Source organism: Pinus tabuliformis, chromosome 3_1 (assembly GCF_031772625.1).
Source record: "Pinus tabuliformis cultivar Carrire ecotype Pingquan chromosome 3_1, CPIR1, whole genome shotgun sequence".
Lineage (NCBI taxonomy): Eukaryota > Viridiplantae > Streptophyta > Pinopsida > Pinales > Pinaceae > Pinus > Pinus tabuliformis.
The window spans coordinates 904,864,437-904,890,032 of NC_142301.1; the positions used below are offsets into that span (position 1 = coordinate 904,864,437).

The 25,596-nt window shown below is 36.6% G+C and overlaps 1 protein-coding gene across 1 annotated transcript; it reads left to right on the forward strand.

Moving 5' to 3' along the window:
- The first annotated feature begins 8,091 nt into the window (after window positions 1-8,091).
- Window positions 8,092-13,598, forward strand: LOC149190573 (uncharacterized). Its single transcript, XM_089410555.1, has 2 exons — window positions 8,092-9,098; window positions 9,377-13,598. The coding sequence occupies exons 1-2, from the start codon at window positions 8,092-8,094 to the stop codon at window positions 13,596-13,598; spliced, it is 5,229 nt and encodes a 1,742-aa protein (XP_089266681.1).
- The last annotated feature ends 11,998 nt before the right edge of the window (window positions 13,599-25,596 follow it).

Genomic DNA, 25,596 nt, shown 5'->3' on the forward strand with positions numbered 1-25,596 from the left:
TTCTACATTCAACGAGTGTTTCTGCTCGAAATTTGAGTAAACCCATAGGGAGATAAGTTGAAAACGTAGTTTTTTCCTTTTTTCCCTCTAAAATTTGACAATATAATCTAATCTTATTTTATTATTTCCACTATTATTTTATAATTTCCTTAGGAGGCCCATTTTAAACCTCAAAATTCCCCTAATGTTGTATTGATGCGAACTATTTGATATAATGTTAGTCCTAGGTAGGTATGGTCAGGCCTAGTCCTGGAGTTAGTTTTTGGTTTATTAGTCTTGTCATCACGTGTTTAATGGATTCCGGAAGTTACAACAAGCTATGGGCAGTGGACGAAATTCTGGGCTTGAAAAGTGCCTTAAATCTCGCGAACTTTGGCACAAGTCTGCCAGAAATAGTCCCTAGATGCGGGTACGCAGGCTTGTGGGAGCATCCATAGTTCTCTGGGCGCTGGCATGCCTCTAGCATGCGGGCGTCCAGAGCTCTCTAGATGTTGGCATGCCCATAGCATGGGAGCATCCAAAGGTTTAATAGTTTAAAAACTTAGTGGGACCTAGGGGCATGATACCTACGTGGTTGGGATGGCTCCTAGGAGTGTTGTTGCTGATGTGGGAGGTATGCTTGATGGGTTTCCGTCGATTCCACTTCCTTAAGGATACTTAGGAGGTTGAATCATATCATAGTAGCCTCTTGTCACATGTTTACCCAGTTGGACGGTTACTTGGGTAGATATGGGAGGAGGGTGTTACAGGGAAATCGTTCCTAGACCTAGTGACAAATATGTTGTCACTTCCAAATGGATTTACAAAATCAAACATGGCATTGATGGAAGCATGGAAAAATACAAGGAAATATTTATTGTAAGGGGTTTCTCTCAAAAGGAAGGAATAGATTATGAAGAAACATTTGCTCCCACTGGTAGGTAAATTAATTTGGTAATTTCTTAATGAAAGACAACATAATAAAGAAGTGAAAGAAGGCAACATAAATCACAACTAATTATTAAGAAAGAGGAATCAAATCCTAATACCTACATGCATTGATTCCTCAACACATTCAACATGAGACCAAATCAACTTCAACCGAATCCACTGATTGCTCAGATCAATTCAATTAAACATTCTCAACCAATACCTTGGGAGAATTCAATGGTTAAGCTCATGGTTTTTATTTTTTCCACCTACAAGTAGTTCCATGGACATATGTTGGGAAGCCTCAACAAATTGTCGTGGGCAGACAAAAGAAAGAGTGCGAAAGTGTGGCAGTGTTCACTCAAATGACAAAGCAAGCCTACGATTGTGTTCTAAAACTTATAAAACTTAATCTCCTCCATCCATAACTGCTTCCACTTGCATCACTCTCTCTAACCATCATCCCAGAACACCTCTATCAACCTTCTGATCATCGACACAATCCCACAAGTCTTATGACATCAATGCACAACTCGCTGACTCATTGTGTTGACATTAATGCGAGCACCATGCTGCCAACAATTGATATATGTTTTCTATTTTAGAATATGAGGGGGCATGTATTAACATTTTAATGTGGAGAATATGAAACATAAACCAACATTGCAACGTCAACTACGTATATATTATATAAAACGACTGACAATAAAAAAATTCTTACAGTTAAAACATTTTATTAGTGTTTTGCTCAAAACCAACATAGATACATCTTAACTCAAAATCTGCCAAGAATCTACATGAATCTTTTCTCAAGTTTTGCACTAAACAAAAGGTTTGCATAATTTGATCTCTATCGGGGCTTGGAAGATCTAAAGTTAAGATGGACCTATGCTAATACTAATAACGACAAACCTCCATCACAACATGAGAATTTGATTATTAGTATTTTATAATACTTTTAATTAAAACTAGCCAAACATATATATCATTTTGTTTTAGCCAAAAGCTTCCTATAAACATTAAGTAGAAGAAGATTGATTGACTTTTTAAATCATCAACGACAAAGATTGAATGTCTTATCTATAACTAAAGGTTTGTGTTTAGTAATCAGACGGGCAATCGAACCTAAAACTGACATCATCATGAGATTGAAGGCGTTAAATCCGTGGCAAACACGTTCATGGAAATCAGGTTATCTAACCAAAAAAAGGACACGTTTGAGCTTAAGTCAATAAGGCCGGTATTGGAGTTTGATGACTGTCACTCACTGTTGTTTTCACTTTACGTTTTTCTCGTGGTAAAAATTAATTAAACATTTTAATAATATTTTTTAATTTACCTATGAAGTTTTGTTTTATCTACTCTTTTACCGGAAGACACACAGATTTATTTATTAAGAGAACAATGTTTTTTAAGACTTATTTATGGAGTTTTGTTTCATATGTCTTTTTACTTTATGGTAAGTTAATGATTTTATAATAAATAAATGATTGTTTATTGTTTTTAGTAAAGTATACTTTATGGTAAGTTAATGATTTTATAATAAATAAATGATTGTTTATTGTTTTTAGTAAAGTATTGAGAATGAGTAGTATTAAGTAAAAAAAAGAAAAATACTAAATTATTTATTTATTATTTGGTATTATTATATATTTTAAATTGTCAACTATTAATAATATTTTATTTTATTTTTGATGATTTTTTTATTTTTAAATAATTTTGATAATTTTTTATTTTTAAATAATTAATGATAAATAATTGAGTAGAAATGTAAAGATTGTTGTAAGGTTTTATATTGGTTAAACATTTACAAGTGTTTAATATTAGTTGGCAATTTTGGTTAACCATGTCTAATTTGGCAACCATGTGTATTTTAGGGCATGCTCAACCATGTTTATTTATCAATGGTAGATACAAATGAAGCTTTTGGGCTATATCAACCACATTAATATTTTTAATGTGGTTGTGCTAGTTTTTTTTGGTGGGACTATATCTTCATCATATCCAATACATAATCCGATCAAGGTGGGGAATTGAATCGGTGACTTCACATAAAGGAGTGTCTTAATAGGACACTCTATCACCATCTATCTAAGACCTTGTGGACGTGGTTGTGCAAGTTTTATTATAACAGACATTGATTTTTTATTTACATAATATTTTATTTTTATTTTAAAAGAGACATTTTTCAAATTGATGTTAAGCATGGAATAAATTTTACATCTCCCTAAGATGGATCTATCCTGGTTGAGCGGGGGTATGTATAAGTTTGTTGGTCCGTCAGTGCCCCTTTAAAATAAAAATAAAAATAAAAATTATGTTCTAAATTTCAAAATAATGTCGGCTATAATTAAAAAAAATGCATATGCTGTAAAGTAATTAGAAGTAAAAAAATGTATGAATCACAGGTTTAAATCTTATACTTTTCAAAAATATTTTAACCAGAGATTTAAATAAACTATTTGAAAATCTATGTTAACTAATTTATGTCCATATCAACTTCATATATCTATATATAGAAAAAAAATTATGGTTAAAATTTTCATTTGGTCCTATATATACTCTATTTAGCATTGAAAAATACAATTTAAACAATGAAAAATAACACATTGTATTTTTCACTCTAAAAAAGTTTGCACGTAAAGAAATTTGATTTCTGTCAGCTCATGTTAGATCCGTACTTAAAATGGATCTATACTGGTGTTAATAACAACAAACCTAGCAAGCACGATAAGAATAAAATTATTAGTATTTTATAATGCTTTTAATTATAACTAACCAAACATATATATTTATTTAATTTTTATTTAAAAAATATTCTATTTTTATTTTAAAGATATACTTGTCAATTTAATATTGAACACGGAAAGAAATGTAAATCTCCCTTATAGTTAATACTAACTTTAATACCAACTATAAAATGTGACACAATAATCTTTGAATCATTACTTTATATGTGAACTTTAAAAAATTATAATATATCAAGGAAAAAATGTAAATCTCCCTTATAGTTAGTACAACATGACATAATGATATTTGAATCATTACTTTATATATAAAGTTTAAAAAAATATAATATATCAGGAAAGAAATGTAAATCTCCCTTACAATTAGTACTAACTATAAAATGAGACACAATAATCTTTGAATCCTTATTTTATATGTAGACTTTAAATAAATCTCCCTTATAGTTAATACTAACTCTAGAATGTCACACAATAATCTATGAATCATTACTTTATATGTAGATTTTAAAAAATTATAATATATCATTTTTAAAAATTATGAATCATGATAATAGAGTTAATTTCAGACAGCAGAGGAAAGAGACATCATCATGAGGGAAGGACCATGGTTCATGGGATTCACGGGTTTCTTCATTACTTTATGGTTCTCAGAATTTGATCCAAATACAATGGTTGTATCTCGAATGTCAGTCTGGGTTCGTCTTCACAACCTACCTCTACACTTCTGGAGCCCTCAAGTCCTGTCTATTATAGGCAACACCATTGGGCGATTCATCAAAATGGACACAGAAAGAACGGAGGAAAAAATCTACACATTTGCACGCATATGTGTGGAAGTAGACCTCAGCAAAGGTCTGCCAGACCAAATTCAACTCAAGTATAAACAGAAATGCTGGACACAAATACTAGATTATGAAAATATTGCATTTAGATGTAGAATTTGTCGCCAAACAAGGCATCTTCAAAACACATGCCCAGAAGCCAAAAAGGATATGCGAAGGAAGAAGAAAGTAGGAAAACAACCCAAGGGATGGCAGTTCCCCCCACCAGACCCTGAAGATGTCCTAGTTAATGAGGAAGATTCATAACAAGAACCCCCCATACCCCAAGAGAACAATCAGATCCACAAGGAGCCAGAAACTATGGAACATGTAATAACAGATCTGATGGACTCTTTGCTGGAGAAGATACCAGACACATCAGATACCAGTGGTGCCAAAAGACAACATTCTTCAGACCACTCGGATTCAGACAAGGATAATCCTCGCCCTGAGGACGACACCTCACTCGTACTGTTTTCATCCTTACCGACTAGGGGGAGTGGCGGAAGGTTGAGAAGAAAAGGGGGAGAAAAACATAATTTTCTTCCCATTGTACATTATTTTTCTTGTTATTTTTGTGTTGGTTTTTATTTTGATTAGCTATTGGATATACGCTTCTGCTTTTACAAAATGTAATTTTGTTATCATTAACAAAATTAAGATTTTTCCTAGAGACAAAAAAAATTAACAACAAATAAATATTTTAAAATCTCAACCATCATATCCACTTACCATACAGTTATTCATATGTAACTTCATTAAAATACCTTTAAGATATTCGTCCCAACCAGTTATTCATATGTAACTTCATTAAAATACCTTTAAGATATTCGTCCCAACCTTTTAAAATAACACAAACGCTTTGATTCACTTAAACGTTACTTCACTTCAATTGCAACATGGTTAAGCATCTTTAATATTGTTTTTTTTCCTTTGCACTACATGTGAATGTAGGTTAGCTTTACTTTGTTTTTTTTATTATTATTATGGAGAAGATACTTAAAAATTCCAAGAAAGCTTTAACATTTATATCTTTGACAAAATCGACTAATGCTCTTTCTTTCAACACATCTTAAAAAAGAACATGAGCACTACAACAACATGACTTGATAATTTTAAAATTTATGAATTGATAATGTTACTTTGTATTTAGATTTAAAAGAGTGATGGAGGATTACGTAAGTATTCAAAGTTAAATGAATTACATCGGTGAAAGAAACCTATAACATATTTTCATGTGTATGTGTATGTGTATGTGTATTATTATTTTGTAGTGTAAAATTGTATAAGGTTTTGTTAAAATATAAACAATACACTCAACCAACCTAATAAACCCTTTTAAAATTTATACTTAACCAAAATAATAAACCTTTTTAAAATTTATTTTCATGTATATTATTATAATATACATTTAAACCCTTTTAAAATTTATACCTAACCAAAATAATAAACCTTTTTAAAATTTATTTTCATGTATATTATTATAATATACATTTTGTAGTGTAAAATTTTACAACGTTTTGTTAAAATATAAACAATATACTCAACCCAGATAATAAACCCTTTTAAAATTTATTTTCATGTGTATTATTATTTTGTAGTGTAAAATCGTACAACGTTTTGTTAAAATATAAATAATAGACTCAACCAAGATAATAATAAACCCTTAGCAAATTTTTAAAAAATGCAATACAAGTTAATGTAAATTAACACTTCGACTTTTTAAACACAAGGTGTCCATTTCCAATTTTGTTTCGTGGCAGCTATGAGGTTTGATCCTGGGTCTCCCGTGGATTAAACTTGATAGTTACTGATTCACCATGTGATTAAAAAAAAAAAAAAAAAAAACTTAATATTTTAAATATTTGAAGGGTCACAAGTTTTTCGGTGATCCCATAAGTTATGGCCCGAAAATATTGCCGCGTTGGATGGTGTTGACATGTGAACACTTTTCAACCCTATTCACTAATTCAGGGAAACACTGTCTTTTTCTGTGAGGTAGAGATGTCCACGTATGAATGAACAATGTGTGGTTTCTATCTTTGTTTATTCTTGTTTGTGTGTTTTACGGGTAGTGTATCTATTTTTTTATATTTTGATAGGATCATAGTTACCAAATTTAAATTAGAATTCGGATTGGAGTTCTCTATAATATGATATTATATTAGTGATATATTTTATTCATTTTATTGTTTATTTAGATTTTTAAATATTTTAATAATTATAAATAATATAAAAATTTTATAAATTAAAAAAATAAAAACAATTTTTTTTTTTTCTAAAATCTCTTTTTATTTGGAAACTTAAATTTAATATACTTTTAAAACAACAATATTCATTTATCTAAATTCTATAAAATAGAAATAATAAATATATATTTAAAAAATCAATTTTCAAAATTTATGTATATAAATAATAAAGACATATTTAAAAAACATTTATTAAGTACATATTTTCAAAATTTATTTATCTAAATTCTATAAAATAAAAATAATAAATACATATTTAAAAAACCAAATTTTAAAACTTATTTATCTAAATTTGTTTATAGAAATAATAAATACATAATTAAAAATATTTTTAAATACATATTTAAAAAATCAAATTTCAAAACTTATTTATTTAAATCCACTCACAAAATCAATTCCTCCTAATTATGTTTTACCTACTTTTTAATGTTCATGTTTGAATTCTTTCCTACACAATTTTATCAACTTTCCATGATTTTAAAGAATGAGAAAGTCAAAATTTACATCTTCTCCGCAGAATTTGAGTGTAAGGTAGTGAAAGGCAATCGAGGAGTTTGGAACTATCTTACGATGAGGTTTTACTTTAAACACAACTTTGTAGCAAAAATAATATAAGGTCCTTCTAACCATGTTCTACATATTCATCGTCTATTTCACTTTAACACCATTTACCAATTTCATGGGTATGTTAGTTATGAATTAATATAATGTCATTTGAGAAGCTTTATATTACATAAGATGACATATTTTTGTATGATATAATTTTGTATATATATAGATGAAGTTCTAAAGATTTTTTCTTTTAAAAATTTATTGGTTTATCATTTTATTTATGTATTTATTATATTTAAAAAGAGATAAATTATTAAGATAAATCTATCTAAATTATATAATTATTAATTTATTTTTTATAAATATTTATGATTAATTAAAAAGAAATTATAAACTTTAATTTTATAATAATAAAATATAATATCACTTTTTATAGTATGTATATCATCTTTTATTTATACACTTTTTTTTAGAAAAATAATATTACATTTTTTCATATTTTTTAAATTAAAAAATATATATTATTTAAATTTTTGTTTTAATTGGGAACGAAAAATTTGGGATGCGGAGCTGCGCTGCGAGGGTTTGCGACCAGGCCTCGGCTCTCCTCGATCTGCCCTCACGGGCTCTAAGCCCTGCGCCTCTCACCGACTAGCAACCTCTGCCTCAAGAAATCAGATCTGATCGGATCTAGCTCACCGATCCAGACAGCTCTTCGAATCCAGAACTATTCGGATCTTGACAGCTTGTCGCCCCTCTGGCTAGGGAGAGATCTCTGCTGTGCTGCCTCGGTGGCGGCCGGCATTAAGCCTGATGGAGACTCAGGGTCATGATCCTCCCTCTGATCCTGCCGCAGAGGCATTCCATCAACTTCTGGCAGGCTTGCCTCCAAAGAAAAGAAACGAAGCCTCTAAATTTGTCAAGAAACTAGATGAAATTCCAGAGATCTGTTTGCCTCCGGAGACTCCCATGCAGGTAGCTTTGTCGCTGGCGGATCGGGGACTCATTGGCCAATTCACAGGACTTTGGCCATCCCCGAAAACTACAGAGCAATGGGTCAACAGGAACTGGGCGCCTCTGATCAGCCAAAGTGTTACCTCATACTTTCTAGGGCGAGGTTTTTTTCTCTTCGAATTTACCTCCAGAGAAGACAAAGACCTGATCTTTAGAAACGGACCGTACTTCATGGGCCCTCAGGGCCTCTATCTAAATAAATGGACACCGGATTTCGACCCGGCGGTAGATGTCCCCAAGGCTGTTCCAGTATGGGTTCGCCTCCCAAATCTGCCGGTTCACTGCTGGAACTGGGACTCCTTGAAGCACATCGGCAACTCCCTAGGAAAATTCATAGATCGGGCAAGCAACAAGGACCAGTACGATTGTGCCAGGATCTGTGTTGAGGTAGACTTAGAAGAAGGCTTACCAGAAGCAATCAAAATCAAAGTCGGCAGCTGGTCCCATGTGCAGATCTTGGATTATGAACAGCTGCCTTTCAAATGCAGGAAATGCCACGTGTATGGACACTTCGCTAGAAACTGTCCGACCAACCCAGAGCCAGAGAAAGGAAATGAAGAGGGCTGGAATCAAGTAAGACGAACCAGAGCCAATCAAAAGGGACAAAAACAGGGAGGACAACAGGGCAAAGGCAACCCTCAGATCAACGCTCAGAAACCCCCTACAAAAAAGACGCAAGAAAATAAATTTGTCCTTCTAAGTCAACCGACAGAAGATGTTCCAGAAGCAGAGATACAAAAGCCAGAATCCTCAAGGAAAAGCACACCTCCAGCTTCCCCCAAAGAAGCTGAGAATCCTAAAGACACGTTCCAAGAAGAGGAAGAAGAAGAACAAGAAACTGAGGAGTCAGAAGAAGAAGGAGAAATAGGCGAATCCCAAACTTCGGTGAGAAGATCAGCAAGGGGTCGCAAAACAGACAAAGAGAAAAGAGAGCAGCAGACCTACAAAGATAAGCTACAGGGCAGCCAACCAACGCTGGAAAAGCTCCTGGCCTCAAAGCCCAAAATGGGGAAAAATCAGCCCCAAGGCTCCAAGGGAGCCCAGCAGAAGCATAAATAATGAAAGCTATCTCCTGGAACTGTAGAGGTATGGGGAGCAAAGTTAAGGAAGAAGGCATAAGAAACCTAATAAGAACAGAAGCCCCAGATATACTTCTCATCCAGGAGACCAAAATGGAAGAAAAACTCTTCCTGCAAATAAGCAAAAAGTTGTGGCCCAAAAGCGAAGCAAGAGCTAACTCAGCCAGGGGCGCCTCAGGAGGAATCGGTACTCTATGGAACTCCAACAAATATGCACTCACCTCTGAAGCAACCAACACTCATTGGTTGATGTTAAAGATGCAGAACCTTGACACAAAGGAAACCATCACTATCTTCAATGTATACTCTCCAGTCAACATAAGAGAGAAAAAGGAGTGCTGGGACACCATAAAACAACAGGCAGATCTGACAACTCTGGAAAATGTAATCATTGCTGGAGATCTCAATCTCACTCTCCACTCATCTGAGAAAAGGGGAGGAAGCATAGTCCGAGACCCGGCAAGAGAATGGGCGGAGGATCTTCTGCAAGAATGGGACTTGATAGACATCAAACCCTCAACAGGTAAGTTTTCATGGTCTAACAAAAGAATAGGTCCTGGGCATATAGCTGCCAGGCTAGATAGATTTTTCATCCAAAGTTCTTTCCTGCTTCTTGGACTAGAATCCAGAATGCATATTCTCCCATTTAGCATCTCGGACCATAAGCCGATAAAGCTAGAGCTGCTTGCCCACCTAGATCTGGGCCCCATTCCTTTCCGCTTCAGTCCACTCTGGGTAAAGGAACCCCTATTCATGCAAACAATCAAAGATTGCTGGAGCCAACCTGTCAAAGGCTCACCTTTTTACATTTGGGAGGAAAAACTCAGAAGGACAAAAAGAGTTTTGAAACGCTGGGCAAAAACTCTCCCAAATCCAGCAACTGAAAGGAAAGTCATCAAATCCTCCCTTGCCTCTCATCAAACTTGCATGGAGAGCGCCATAATCACAGAGGAGTTGATAGACCAGGAAACCCATCTACAACAGAACTATCATAAGGCCTGCTTGGCAGAAGAAGAATACTGGAGATTAAAATCGAGAAATCTCTGGCTGAAAGCTGGAGATAGGAATACGGGCTTCTTCCACAAGCAAGCCCAGGCTAGGAAAAGTTTCAATACTATCTCTGAGATCAAGGAAAATAATGTCACGCACAAGGAATTTGCAGACATCAAGAAAGCAGCCTACACGCATTTCCAAAATCTATTCACTGAAGATCAGAAGACACTCCTTCATCAAGAGCTGCTAGACATTATTCCTCAAGCAATCTCTCCCCGTATGAACAGGATCCTAGAGGCCAAAATCACAAAAGAGGAAATTAAAAAAGCCCTCTTTGACATGGAGCCCGACAAGGCCCCGGGACCAGACGGCTTCTCTGCCAGATTCTTCCAAGTTTGCTGGCCGATTGTGGAAAAGGATCTTCTTAAAATGGTACAAAAATCTCAAAATTCTCAGAAAATAGGAGGCAGCACAAACTCTGCTTTCTTAGCTCTCATTCCAAAGGAAAAAGGAGCCAGCAACTTCAGCAGATTTCGCCCAATCTCGCTATGTAACACTGGGTACAAATTAATTACCAAGGTCATCGCAAACAGGCTGAAGTCCATCCTACCAAAAATAATTCCGGAAAATCAAGGAGGCTTCATTCAGGGAAGGCAAATCGTGGATAACTACACTCTCGTTCAGGAGGCAATACACTCAAGTCTCCACCGAAAGGAACAAGGTATGGTGATCAAACTAGACTTAGCAAATGCTTTTGATCGAGTCAATCATAGATTTCTGTTAAAAGTAATGTGTAAATTTGGATTTGGAGCAAATTTTATAAAGTGGGTCCGGGCCTGCATCTCAGAGCCTTGGATTGCTCCCCTAGTAAACGGAAGAGCCACTGATTTTTTCAAAGCCTCGAGAGGCCTCAGGCAGGGATGTCCTCTTTCCCCTCTGCTTTTTGTCATTCAAGCCTCTGTCCTCAGTTTCCTGTTAGAAAGAAAATTGCAAGACCAAGAGATCAATGGCCTTTGTATAGCCAGAGGGGTCAAAAGCTTAAACCACGCCTTATTTGCGGATGATACCTTGCTGTTAGGTAGTGCCACCCTCTCCTCAGCTTCCAAGTTCAAAGCTGCCTTAGATGTTTCTATCAAGGCTTCTGGCAGCGCCCTTAACAAGAATAAATGCCATATTTACTCCTGGAATACTTCGCCAAGAACTCTATCTGCTATCTCTAGATGCCTGGATTTTGCTGCTTCATCCTCTTGGACCACTTTTAAATACCTGGGCCTCCCTATCTGCCTCAAAAGACTCTCAGTCAAAGACTGGCATCCTCAGCTTGAAAAGTTCAAATCTAGAATTCAGTCCTGGGGTTTTCGCTGGCTCAACGCTGCTGGCAAGTCAATTCTTGTAAAATCTGTGCTGTCCAGCCTCCCAATTTTCCACTTTGCAGGTCTCCTTGCTCCTTCAACCATCCTCAGCAAGATGGATGAGTTTATGCGCAGATTCTTTTGGAAGGGCGGAAAGCAAAATGAAAGGAAAATCCCCCTTATCAGTTGGGAAACCATTGGCAAGCCGTTGATGGAAGGTGGCCTAAACTTCAAAAATATAGGTCATCAGAACGTGGCCATGGCAGCAAAGACCATCTGGAGGATCATTGCGCCCAAACCTGGATGGGCTCAGCTAGCCTTATGGAAAAAGTATCTCAGGGGATCCCGATTAAGATGCTTAGAGAACGAATTTCAGGCTCAGAATTCGCCTCTCATTAAGCAGAATTCATCATTCCTAAAACTCTGCATCAAAGCAGGCCCCCTAATCAGAGATCATTCCTATTGGATCCCCGGGAATGGCAGGAGGATAAATATCTGGTCCGATCGCATTATGAACAGGGAGCCTCTTGAAAATAAAATCGCCACAAGGGACCTGCGAACGTGGATGAACAATAATGGCCTGCGCACACTATGGGATATATCGTTGTGGCATGACGAAACCTGGACGGGCTGGAAAGCAGTGGAAGTGCCGGATCACCTGCGCAGGGAATGGACCATGCTGACAGAGCATCTACATGGCCTGGCCCCCACGCAGAGGAGAAGTCAGGATCGCAAGGGATGGGGAACGCAAAGCAGAGGATACACCGTGGCCATGGGCTACAGAAAATTAATGGAGAAACCGCACGTTCCTCCAGATCCAGCGCCGTGGCATGGAGTATGGCGCACCCCCTCATGGCCGAAGACAGATCACTTCGCCTGGCAGCTCTGTCATGAAAAAATACTCACCCACGATATACTGCAGAGGAAAGGAATCCAGGGGCCTTCTATATGCCCACTGTGCAAAGAAAAATCAGAGACAGCAGCGCATATTATGTTGGAATGTTCGTTCTCCAAACGAATCTGGGAATACTTTGTTCAGAATTTGAATCCCAATCCCTTATTGCCAAGCTCCATTGTGGAGCTGTTTTCAAAATGGACAGCCAACTATCCAGGACAGCCTTCAAAAAATCAGGCAGTAAAAACAGCCTGGGACATTCTTCCAAAGATAATATGCTGGCAAATTTGGCTTGAACGTAATAGAAGAATATTTAGAGACATAAAACAGAACAGCAAGGTCTTAGAGAGCAAAGTTAAAAGCCAACTCAGGGAATGCCTAGCTGACATTAAAGACGATTCAAACCTCAGTCAACAAGACATCACCTGGGGTACACTCATTGGCTTGCAATTCCATCCAGCAAACAGAGCTGTCCCTTCTCATAAAAATTGGCACATAAGAAAATCTGAAGGCGACTTTAAAGAATGGCTCAATGCGCTTTCAAGACATACTCTTTTCTTTGATGGGGCAGCAAAGGGAAATCCGGGCAAAGCTGGTGCAGGAGGGGTCATAGTAAATCAAAATGGGGAAATAATTCACTCCTTCGCATGGGGGCTTGGACATACAACCAGCGTGCAAGCTGAAGCTCTAGCTTTATATCAAGGACTCAAGATCCTCCAAGACACAAATGTTGAAACAGCCAATGTTATCGGGGATTCTCAAATTATAATAGATGCAATGGCTTCCAGCACCACTGTGACAGATCTCAAGCTCACTAGACTGATATCCAGAATCAAGGGGCTTGGAAAACGCTTCCAGAGATTAAGCTATTTTCATGTGCTGAGAGCCTTTAACAAAGAGGCAGACAAAGAGGCCAACAAAGCCACTCTACTCTCAACAGGAACCAAGCAGAAAGACAAAGAAGAAACATGGGATCCCATACCTTAAGATACAGGATCAAATGATTTACTGTCTTCTCTTAAAGCAATATGTTTGTATCTTCAAATGGGGGGAAACGCTTAAAAGCATGGACACCAGATCAAGGAAGATTTTTGTAAGAATAAGATGCATATTCACACACAAATGTGACCCGCATCAGAATAAAGAAGACCTCTATGTAATCAGATTATTGGCATTCAGCCCAAGAGGAATATAAATACCCCATACCCGTTTTCGTCAAAAAAAAATAAAAATTGTTTTAATTAAATTTCCGAATCATATTAATTTAATATATTAAAATAAATATCAATAATGCAATTGATGACAATGTGTTTTATTAAAATTTCATGGTGTAAAAGGCAATGGTTCAAAATTCACTGGGCAAAAAACTAACCAGGTTAAAGGTTGGTGTGGCCCATAGTGTATGTGATCCCATGAGATTTTGAAGACTTAGATATCCATGAGTTGAGGCTACTCAAACCACAAGTTAGGCATGTCAATTCCCTGAAGACTCATATACCCTAACAAATATATATATATATATATATATATATATATATATATATATATATATATATATATATATATATCTTTATTATATTAATAATATTCTATATCAAATTTTTTTTTTTATCTTAATAATATTACATTTTTCTAATAATTTCTTTCACCTCCATTTTCACATGCGTTTTACTTATTTTTTCTTAAAAAAAACATATATGTATGAATAAACACTATATAGTCTCAGTGATTATTTCAATTTCCCACATGTACCTACACATAGACACTTGTGTCCAATTTTTTTAACACTTCCCTGTATTTTGCATTTTTGTCCAATTTTTTTAACACTTACATGTATTTTGCATTTTTTTTAAATATATCCATAATTGTAATAAAATAACTACCATCATTAAGTGGTTTAAATACTATTTGTTTTATTTTTTCCTTAATATATGTTTCAATTAATTTGATATAAAATTAAAAAAAAATGTTAAAATTATAAATTTAAAATGTATAATTTATACATTTTAAATATATTAAGAATCTTTTAAAATGCTAAATTATTTTATATAATAAAAATATTTTTAAATAATTAATCAATTTTATAAAAAATTATGCCATTAAAATTTAATTTTAAAAAATAATAATAATAAGAAGTAAACTTAAAACTTTTATTAATTACACTTCACTTACATTTATATTAAATTTAAACTTCTATTAATTAAACTTAATCTTCACAGTTACCCTGATTGGGGTGCGATCCAGTTGAGGATCCCAATGGGGATCATGATTATCTCAATTAAGATCATGCGTGCTGGACAACAGATCGGTTAGACCAACAATAGATGGAGTGGGAGGAGATATGGTGGTGGCTGCATGGGAGAAGATGAAATGCACGACAGAGCGTGCCATCATCAAAGCATTTGGGAATTTGGGTGGCAAAAGTGGTTGTCTGGTGAAGTAAATTGGTTCTGGCTCCTCCAGTGTTGTATTCAGCTAGTGGCGCGACGTTGGAAACTTGCAAGCGGGAGCACTCTGAAAGGGGACTTCGTCGGCATTTGCAGGATGACAAATACGAGGTATGTGACATTCTCCTTCTCCTCCTATAGTCAAGCAAATATGGAGATAGTATGTAGGATTCTTGTTTATACAATTTGATGGAACTATCAGTGTAGGAAGACGATTATCCTATTTTTCTAGAATTCTGGGGTGAATTCTTTCTTTTTTGTATTCGGGATGATGACGTCGACCTTGATTCTTTATGGAATTATGCTTCAAAGAATGGGAATTGTATCTCTGGGTTTGGGGGGTTGTGCGTGTTGTTGTGCCAACATTGCATGGGATGTCGTAAAATCCATGAGGAAGAAGAATGGTTTCTGTCTGAATGTTATTACTGTGTTTTGCATTTTGGTTTCTGTTTGAATGGGAACTGTATCTCTGGGTTTGGGGGGTTGTGAATGTTGTTGTGTCAACATTGAATGGGATGTCGCAAAATCTATGAGGAAGAAGAATGGTTATTGTCTGAATGTTATTACTGTGTTCACAGTATCAAGGTGGTAGACCCCATATTGATAGTGCTTAGGAGGCACATACAATTGGTGATATTGGTCATAACATTCCTTAGATCTATGTAGTTGTGGACAACAGACAGGCGAATAATCAGGCATCTATCATTGAGATGAATGGTAAGATTTGTGATTAGGTTGTTTCTATTTTGATTGGTCCTGGATCTAACTATATTTATATTAACCCTAAATTGGTGGATAAGTGTAGTTTGAGAAAAGAAATGCCTATAGAATCTTGGTTGGTACAGTTGGCTACAGGTACGAAGAAGATAGTTTACCACTGAGTAAGAGCTTGTGCATTTGATTTAAATGGTATGCCTACAACAATACATTTGAAGGTACTACCATTCGGATCATATAGTATGATTTTGGGTATGGATTGGCAGTACCTTCACAGGACCAAAGTGGATTGCTTCGACAAGGCCATTGAGCGTGTGGATGATAGTGGGGAAAAGATAATTTTGCGAGGAAAGAAGAATCCTACATCGTTGAGAATGGTTACTGCTATGCAAGCTAAGAATAGTTGCAGAAAAGTTTGTGTGATGTTTCCAATGCATATATCTAATGACAAGGAAAAAGATGTTGAGGATGCAAAAATTTTCAAGAGGTACCATGTATTGCAGCAGTATCAGGACATGTTTCCAACAGACATTCTAGAGTTACCTCCTCACAGGGAAGTAGATGATTTCTCTATTGAGTTGGTGCTAGGGGTAGCACCAACATCGAAGACACCTTATAAGATGAGCACTTCAGAGCTAGTAGAGTTGAAATTGCAGTTAAAGGAGATGTTTGACAAGGGATACATTAGGACATGTGTATCGCCTTGGGGTGCACTAGTGTTGTTCGTAAAGAAGAAAGATGGTAATCTTAGATTATGCATCAATCATAGGCGACTGAATAAGGTAATGATCAAGAACAGGTACCCATTACCAAGGATTGATAATTCGTTTAATCAGTTGAAGGGAGAAGCAGTGTTCTCTAAGATTGACTTGAGATCGGGATACCATCATGTACGCAAAAAGGAAGAGGATATCTACAAGATTCCGTTTAGGACCAGGTATGGGCATTATGAGCTTGTTGTAGTCCCATTCGATTTGACTAATTCTCCAACTACATTTGTGTGTTTTATGAATAGTGTGTTGCATCCTTATCTGGACAAGTTTGTTATTATATTCATTGGTGACATCTTGATATACCCCAATAATGAGGAAGAGCATGCCAAACATTTAGCAGTAGTGTGGAGATTTCTAAGAGAGCATGAGTTGTATACTAAGATTAGCAAGTGTAACTTATTTCAGATAAAAGTGCATTACTTGGGACAGGTTGTTTCCAAGGAAGGAATAGTAGTAGCTACAAAAAAGATAAGGGCCATCATGGAGTGGGAAGCTCTTAAGAATGTGGATGAGGTGAGATCATTCATGGGATTGACAAGTTACTACAGGAGGTTCATCGGGAACTTCTCACACATTTCATATCCTATCACATCATTGCAGAGGAAAGGTAAGAAGTTCGAATGGACAGAAGAATGTGTAACTAGTTTTGAGAAGCTCAAGTAGTTATTGACACATGCCCGAGTGTTAAAGATTGTAAATCCGGACAAAGAATTTGTAGTGTGTACAGATGCTTGCAAGAGAGGAATTGCTGGAGTCCTTATGCAGTAAGGATAAGTAGTGTGCTATGAGTCACGAAAATTGAAAGATGTGGAGGCACTATATTCTTTGTAGGAGGTTTGTATTGATGAGCGATCATAGTGGGTTGAGATATTTGTTTGACCAGCTGAACCTAAATGCTAGGCAAGCTAGATGGTTAGCTACCCTTAATGAGTTTGACTTCGAGATTAGAAACATTAAGGGAAAGGATAATCATGTTGCAGATGCTTAGTGGTAAGGTACATGTGAATCATATAGCAACTATGAGCTCTTATGGGACAGATTTACATGATAGGATCTTGCAGGTAGGAAAAAAGGATGAAAAATATATGGATATTATGCACAGGTTACAACAAAGTACAAGTATAGGTACATGTTATCAAGATGTAGACTATCGTCTCATGACAGATGGTTTGGTGAGATTTAGGTGCATGATCAATTTTTCAAATTGCAGTGAGCTCAAGAAGATTATCTGGAGGGAGTTTCACATCAAGCCATACTCGAGTCACCCATGATATCATAAGACGTTGACAGAGGTAAAGAAATTCTACTATTAGCTGAATCTAAAGCAGGAAGTGGCAGAGTTTGTGGCTAGGTGTTGGGATTGTTAGTAGGTGAAGGCAGAATGTAGGAATCCAAGTGGTCTACTACAACCTATTGCAATTCCATAATGGAAATGGGAGGTCATTTCCATGGATTTCATTACAGGTCTTCCGAGGACAATGGGACAACATGATTCTATTGTGCTCATGGTTGACAGGTTGATCAAGGTAGCCCACTTCATTCCAGTGAAGCCTATATATTCATTCAGTGAGGTGGCACCGGTTTTCATCAGAGAGATAGTGAGAATACATGGTGTTTTGAAGAATATTGTGTCAGATAGGGATGCAAAGTTCACTTCCAAGGTTTGGAAGGAACTATTTGCAAGCTTAGGTATAGAGTTAGCCTTTAGTATAACTTATCATTCGCAAGCAAATGGACAGACAAAGAGGGTCAACATGATCTTGGAGGATATGATGAGGATATATGTGATGCACCAGCAGAGGAGATGGGAGGAGTATCTTCCATTGGTTGAGTTTTCATACAAAAATGGTTATCAAGAGTCATTGAGGATGAGTCAATTTGAGGCATTGCATGGGCAGAGTTGTAATACTTGCAGCAGTTGGAGTGATTGAGTGAATAAAAATGCAGGTTATAAAGAAGAATCTAAAGGCAACACAGGATAAACAACGAGTTATGTGGACCAACACAAGGCATTTAAGGAGTTTCAGGTTGAGGAGCATGTGTATTTGCACATCAAGCCTAAGAAGGGCTCTTTGAGGATTGGATCATGTGCCAAGTTGGCACCACGGTTTTGTGGGCCTTTTGAGATCCTTGAGAGGATTGGATAAGTGGCCTATCGATTTGCACTGCCTCCAACAGTGAAATTCCATGATGTTTTCCATGTTTCATTGCTTAAAAGTTATATAAAGGATGTTGATCATGTTATTAATTGGTCTGTATTGTAGGTGGAGCAAGAAGGAGAGTTCCAGCCGGAGCCTCAGTGCATATTGCAGTGGAAGCATCTCATGCTCACGAATAGAGCCATAGAGAAAGTTAAAGTGCAATGGAAGCACTTTGGGCCCAAAGAAGCTACATGGGAGATGGCGGATCAAATGTGGGCCATGTATCCTTCATTGTTTGTCGGTTGAAGCAAAACAGTTTTGGTTTGATGTTTGGTATATGTTTGGAATATGTTTTTCTGATGTTTTGGTATATGTACATGTGTATATGGATGTAATTACCGACATGAGCTAAGTTATAAAGCTAAAGTAAGTGGTATGGTTGTTATCTTGTCATGTTGTCACGATGTTTTGCTTTTGAGTGGGTCATTCATTGTAAACACTGCAACGAGCTAAGTTATAAAGCTCCATGGGTAGTATGTTTTCTTTTCAGTAGTTTTGCTGAGGTCTTGGTGTGGTTTAACACGAAGGACAGTGTTCCCTAAGGGGGAGGGTTCTGTAATAGCCCTAGTGAGAATTTCATGTAATAAAAGTTAATAAAGGAAAAATAAGACCACGGTTAAGGGACACTTATTATGTTGGGCAAAGATATCCTAGTGGGCATCACTCGATGTGTTTATGGCTAAAGGAAATTGGTAAAGGCAAAGACAAAGGCATTAAAAGGAAAAAAGACATTTTGACACATTTATTTATGAAAATAAAGGAAAATAGGACAAAACTAAGGTGAAAGGTCACAGGTTTCATGTGAGGAGGAAAATGAAGGAAAATAATGGAAAATGAAGAAAATAGAGGCCTAATTGATAAAAAGGCTTTCGAGGATCAGTTTGTAACCTTTTATTGTTCATATTTGGAGCTCTCTCATTATTCTCTCTCTCTCTCTCTCTCACTCTTGGACACTTAGAGCTTTCTTGGAGCACTCTAGCTTTGGAGAAAAGAAGGAAAAGCAAGCAAAAGGGAAGGAAGGAAAGCAAGGAGCAAGCAGGGAAGAGAAGGACCAAACAACTTCAACAAGAATACTTGTAGGTAACATATTGCATGTGTGATTTCCTAGCTAGTTTTGACATGCATGGATTTGCATGTTGGTGTATGGTTCTTTCGCTATTGGTGGCATGGTTTTCCTGGGTTATGACAGTGGTTTTCAGCCTAGCGTTGGATTTTTCTGGACGCCATGGTATGTTGGTATGTTGATCTTAGTTTTGAGCATTGGAATTGCTGGATGGATTTCAAAATCCAAGGCAGAGGTGGTCTCAAGATTCACTCCCAAAGGCCTAGGAATCCCTTGATCATTTTTAGCAGGATACACGGTAAATCCTTAGGGAGGTGTCTCAGTTTAGGGCCTAGTGATCTGAGATTGAATTGCGGTAAAGCCTAAGAGAAAAATGAGACGAGAAATTCCTCAAGGATAGTGATCGATTTCGGATGTCATTCGAAGTTTGGTTTGATTTTGTGATCGGAGCACCAGTTTTGGTGTGATCACAGTTTGGTGAGGGGGGATATGGTTTAACCTTTGGATTCCCTTGGTTGTTTTTGGATTGGTTTATCCATGAGACCCCACATTCATGCTTGGAATATGGCATGGGGGTGACTGGATGAAAGAGGGATTTGGTTCAACCGTGTCTATGGTCTGGTGGTACGTGGAAGTCGCAAACCTGGTCGGATTTTCCTATGTTTAATAAAATATAAGTTCTCTTACTTTTGTACAAATTAATATGTGTATTTAATAGTTGATATCTCACTGTTATTTTCATGGTTTAATGTTGGTTATATGACTGGTTATTATCATGGTTATTTCATGTATTTACTTGTAACTGAAAGGATAATGGATGCAAGACCTAATTGATGTCATAACAGTTCAAGGGAGAAGGTGGTGATCCTTCTTGTCATGTCTTGTAAGAATTTTCAGTCATTCATGCTCTATCTTGTATCCTAGGCCTGTAGATTGTATTGATGCGAAGTGTTTGATAGAATGTTAGCCCCAGTTGGGTATGGGCAGGCCTAGTCCTGGAGTTAGTTTTTGGTTTATTAGTTTTGTCATCATGTGTTTAATGGATTCTGGAAGTTACGACAAGTTATGGGTAGTGGCCGAAATTCTAGGCTTGAAAAGTGCTTTAAATCTCGCAAACTCTGGCACAAGTCTGTTGGAAATAGTCTATGGATGCAGGTATGTGGGCTTGTGGGAGCATCCATAGCTCTCTGGATGCTGGCATGCCTATAGCATGGGAGCGTCCAGAGCTCTCTAGACATTGGCATGCCCATAACATGGGAGCGTAAAGAGGTCTAATAGTTTAAAAACATAGTGGGACCGAGGGGCATGATACCTGTGTGGTTGGGATGGCTCTTGGGAGTGTTATTGCTGATGTGGGAGGTATGTTTAATGGGTTTTCATCGATTCCACTTCCTTAAGGATACTTAGGAGGTTGAATCATATCGTAGTAGCCTCTCGTCACATGTTTACCCCGGTTGGCCGGTTACTTGGGTAGATATGGGAGGAGGGTGTTATAGGGAAATCGTTCCTAGACGTAGTGACAAATATGTTGTCACTTCCAAATGGATTTACAAAATAAAACATGGCATTGATGGAAGCATAGAAAAATACAAAGAAATATTTATTGTAAGGGGTTTCTCTCAAAAGGAAAGAATAGATTATGAAGAAACCTTTGCTCCCACTGGTAGGTACATTTAATTTGGTAATTTCTTAATGAAAGACAACATAATAAAGAAGTGAAAGAAGGAAACATAAATCACAACTAATTATCAAGAAAGAGGAATAAAAGCCTAATACCTACATGCAATGATTCCTCAACACATTCAACATGAGACCAAATCAACTTCAACGGGATCAATTGATTGCTCAGACCAATTCAATTAAACGTTCTCAATCAATACCTTGGGAGAATTCAATGGTTAAGCTCATGGTTTTTATTTTTTCCACCTACAAGTAGTTCCATGGACATATGTTGGGAAGCCTCAACAAATTGTCATGGGCACACAAAAGAAAGAGTGCAAAAGTGTAGCAGTGTCACTCGGATGACGAAGCAAGCCTACGACTGTGTTCTAAAACTTATAAAACTCAATCTCCTCCATCCAGAACTGCTTCCACTTACATCAATCTCTACAACCATCATCCCAGAACACCTCTCTCAACCTTCTAATCATCGACACAAGCCCACAAGTCTTTTAATGTCAATGCACAACTTCCTGACTCATTGTGTTGACATTAATGCGAGCACCAAGCTGCCAACAATTGATATATGTTTTCTACTTTAGAATATGAGGAGGAATTTATTAACATTTTAATTTGGAGAATATGAAATATAAATCAATATTGCAATGTCAACTACATATATATTATATAAAATGAGTCAAAATAAAAAAAAATCTTACAGTTAAAACATTTTATTAGTGTTTTTCTGAAAACCAACATAGATACATCTTAACTCAAAATCTACCAAGAGCCTACATGAATCTTTTCTCGAGTTTTGCACTAAACAAAAGGTTTGCATCTCGAGAGATTTGATGTCTCTCACGACTTGGAAGATCTAAAGTTAATATGGATCTTTGCTAGTACTAATAACCACAAACCTCCATCACAACATGAGAATGTGATTATTAGTTTTTTATAATGCTTTTAATTAAAACTAGCCAAACATGTATATTCATTTTGTTTTTAGCCAAAAACTTCTTATATGAACTTGAGGTGGAAAAAGGTTAGTTAACTTTTTATAAAAGATTAACTTCAAGTGGAAGAAAATTGGTTGACTTTTTAAATAATTTGAAGGTCTTACCAATATGCTTTCGTCGAGAAACTTATCTAGCGGAGGGACGCCATTACCTATGCACCCTCCCCTCCACCTCACCTACACCCACGTGCACATCACATTCGCATGTACGACACGTGCCCGACGTGGACTGCCACGTGTTGTGGTGCGTGTCAGCCCTTCAAAACCTGTTTTTCGACCTTTCACCTGGTTGTTTCCCCCTGTTTGCCGCGATGTGTGCTCTGCTCCCTATTTTTCTGTTCGGGTCCGGTGTTTGGGCGAAGCCCTCCGCTGACGATGGCGCGGGACGGCTCCATTACCTGTGCGCCTCGTCCACCATTGTTGAGTTGTTGTCCGCCATTGTTTGCTTGCACGCGTCCATTAACGGAACAGGGTTTCTGTTGTTCTTGTTTCATTCCGCCTGCAATTGTTGTTCATTCTGGACCGTCAAAGGTTTAGGGTTTCCTTGGTGGTTGTTTCATTCATGCGACCTATTGTTTGGGGAGGAGCCAGTACCAATTTCAGCCAGTTCGAGGTCGAAGGTAAATTTACAGGTAATTTCAGGTTTTTTTTGTTTTTGTTTGGTTTTTTTGGTTTTTTGGTTTCTGCATTGGCTAATTTCCAACTTGTTGCAGGTCTGGCAAGCTCTGGAGAAGGTCTAGCGAGCTCTAGACATGGAAGACGCTTGGACATGACTTCTATCCGGTAGGAAAAATCCTACCAGCCATTGCCACTGTGTTTTTCAACACCTCACCTTCTGTGTTTTTCAACACCTCACCTTCCTATTGGAATTTTTGTTAAATTTGCACTTGGAGTTTCAGGCAGGTTTAGGGTTTTGTAGGTTAGGGGTTTTGAGGGTTTAGGGTTTTGCAAGTTAGGGGTTTTGAGGGTTTAGGGTTTTGAAGCTATGATTTTTGTGCTGTTTGGCTCATGATATTTCTTGGTATTTTGCTTTTCTGGGAAACATAAAATTTTGGCTAAGCTAGGTAAATTTTTGTCATTTTTGTCTTGCCAAACTCTAATAATGGAGGTTTTCACTTTTTTTTTTCTTAGAAGTTCATTTTTGTGTTTGCTTATCATTGTTGTTTGGAATGGTTTATTACCATGGAAGTATATTATTATTCAGTCACAAGCTATGTGTTGGACACAAAACAATTAGAATCCGCAATAGTATCATTTTTTTTGTCTACTCAAACTGAAGACAGTACCAGGGAAACTATAAGGGGAATGGAAATCTAGAACATGTATGTGTGAATGAACTCAGCACTTTGATTTCAAAGTAAATGAACACTGTTTTAAGTTTTAATTTCTGCTTTTTGTCTTTCTTTAACGTTGCAAGTTGCTTCATGTCTGCTTGGTCCCATCCCTTATTAGATCGCTACATAAACATCTTCTAGAATTTCTCTATAGCTTCAATTATGTTATAAGCGATCTTCGAGAAAGCCAGTTGTCTTGAGTCACCTTATCGGTTCCCATTCTTGAGTCAGAGTTTCTATTAAGTTTGATGAACAAACTAATCATGCAGAGGCCAAGATACCTAGTCAAATCTATACTGAGATATACTTCTTAATTCATCTATGAAAAACTTATATGTCGCCCTGTCCAATCATCACCAGACTTTTAACATTGGTGGATAGAAGTGATGACAGAAAGTCTAGCACTGTATTCATTTAGTCCACTGAATGATGCCAGCCATTGGATAATCTCACTCAGTTTAAGTTTTGCTTAGGATTATAAAAACAAGGCCTTAGGATATATCTAAAATTAGACACTACCTGTTCAGTTTTCTTTTCTCCTTTCTAATTCATGTACTCGATATATATGGATTTTCCTTTGCCAATAATTTATTTTTCAGTTCTTTCAAGAGTAATGCATTTTGAGAACAAGGTTTATGGTTGATTTCTTTGCTTTCAGATCTTTTTTTACCTCCTCTTTGAATGTCAGAAATTGGTGAATTTTCCTCATCTCACTTTTACTCCATGTTCTTTATGGATCATCCAAACACATTTGCGTAGCACTAGATCCCAAGGGGTGCATGTGTTGCAAAGTCAGTTTTTTTTAATAAATAATTTCCTTTCCATGTGTACATCATTGGAGTTGAAACTATTTTGTAAAATATTAAATCATTTATAAATATTGTTTTGATGTGGAAGACCTTTCTCATTCTTTCAAGTTTATCTGCAAGTTTACCACTGGTTGATAGTCATTGTAATATTGTTTGATTGAATCATTGCTTAACAAAGACACAAACTAGCAGGTTATGATTGATTTTGATACCACAAAAGTTGTTGTTTTCCCCATTTTAATCTGTGCACGTGAATTATTGAGTTGTTGTTTTTCCTGCCTAAGATCACTGAATAGAAAAATATTGAGAGTACCATGTAGCCATTGCATTTAGAGTTCATAGGCCAAAGTTTCTTATAGCTAAATCTTAACTATGAATATTGAGTGAGGGGAGGTGTTTGACTGTCAATCCACACCTGAACATGGCATAGGCCTGATCAAGAAGCCATGTATCTCAATAGGAGAGCAGTCCAATAACGAAAGGCAGGTTAGGACTTGATCCTTGTTTGGTTTTTTAACCAACCCAAATTATATTTGTTCCATTGTAATAGATAGGCAGGTCAGGACTTGATCATTGTTTAGATTTTTAACCAGGACAAACTATATTTCTTCCACTGTAATAAATAGTCTTTCAGTGTTATTAATCAATCTTTTATAAACATTTGTGATTAGGTACTATTGCACATCACTAGATGAATATTACTTGCTTGATCTTGGAATTTTAAATTTATTCATGTTATGGAAACCATGGTTGCATGCTATGAGTTTCTTATAGCTAAATCTTAACTATGAATATTGAGTGAGGGGAGGTGTTTGACTGTCAATCCACACCTGAACATGACACAAGCCTGATCAAGAAGCCATGTATCTAAATAGGAGAGCATTCCAATAACGAAAGGCAGGTTAGGACTTGATCCTTGTTTGGTTTTTTAACCAGCCCAAATTATATTTCTTCCACTGCAATAGAT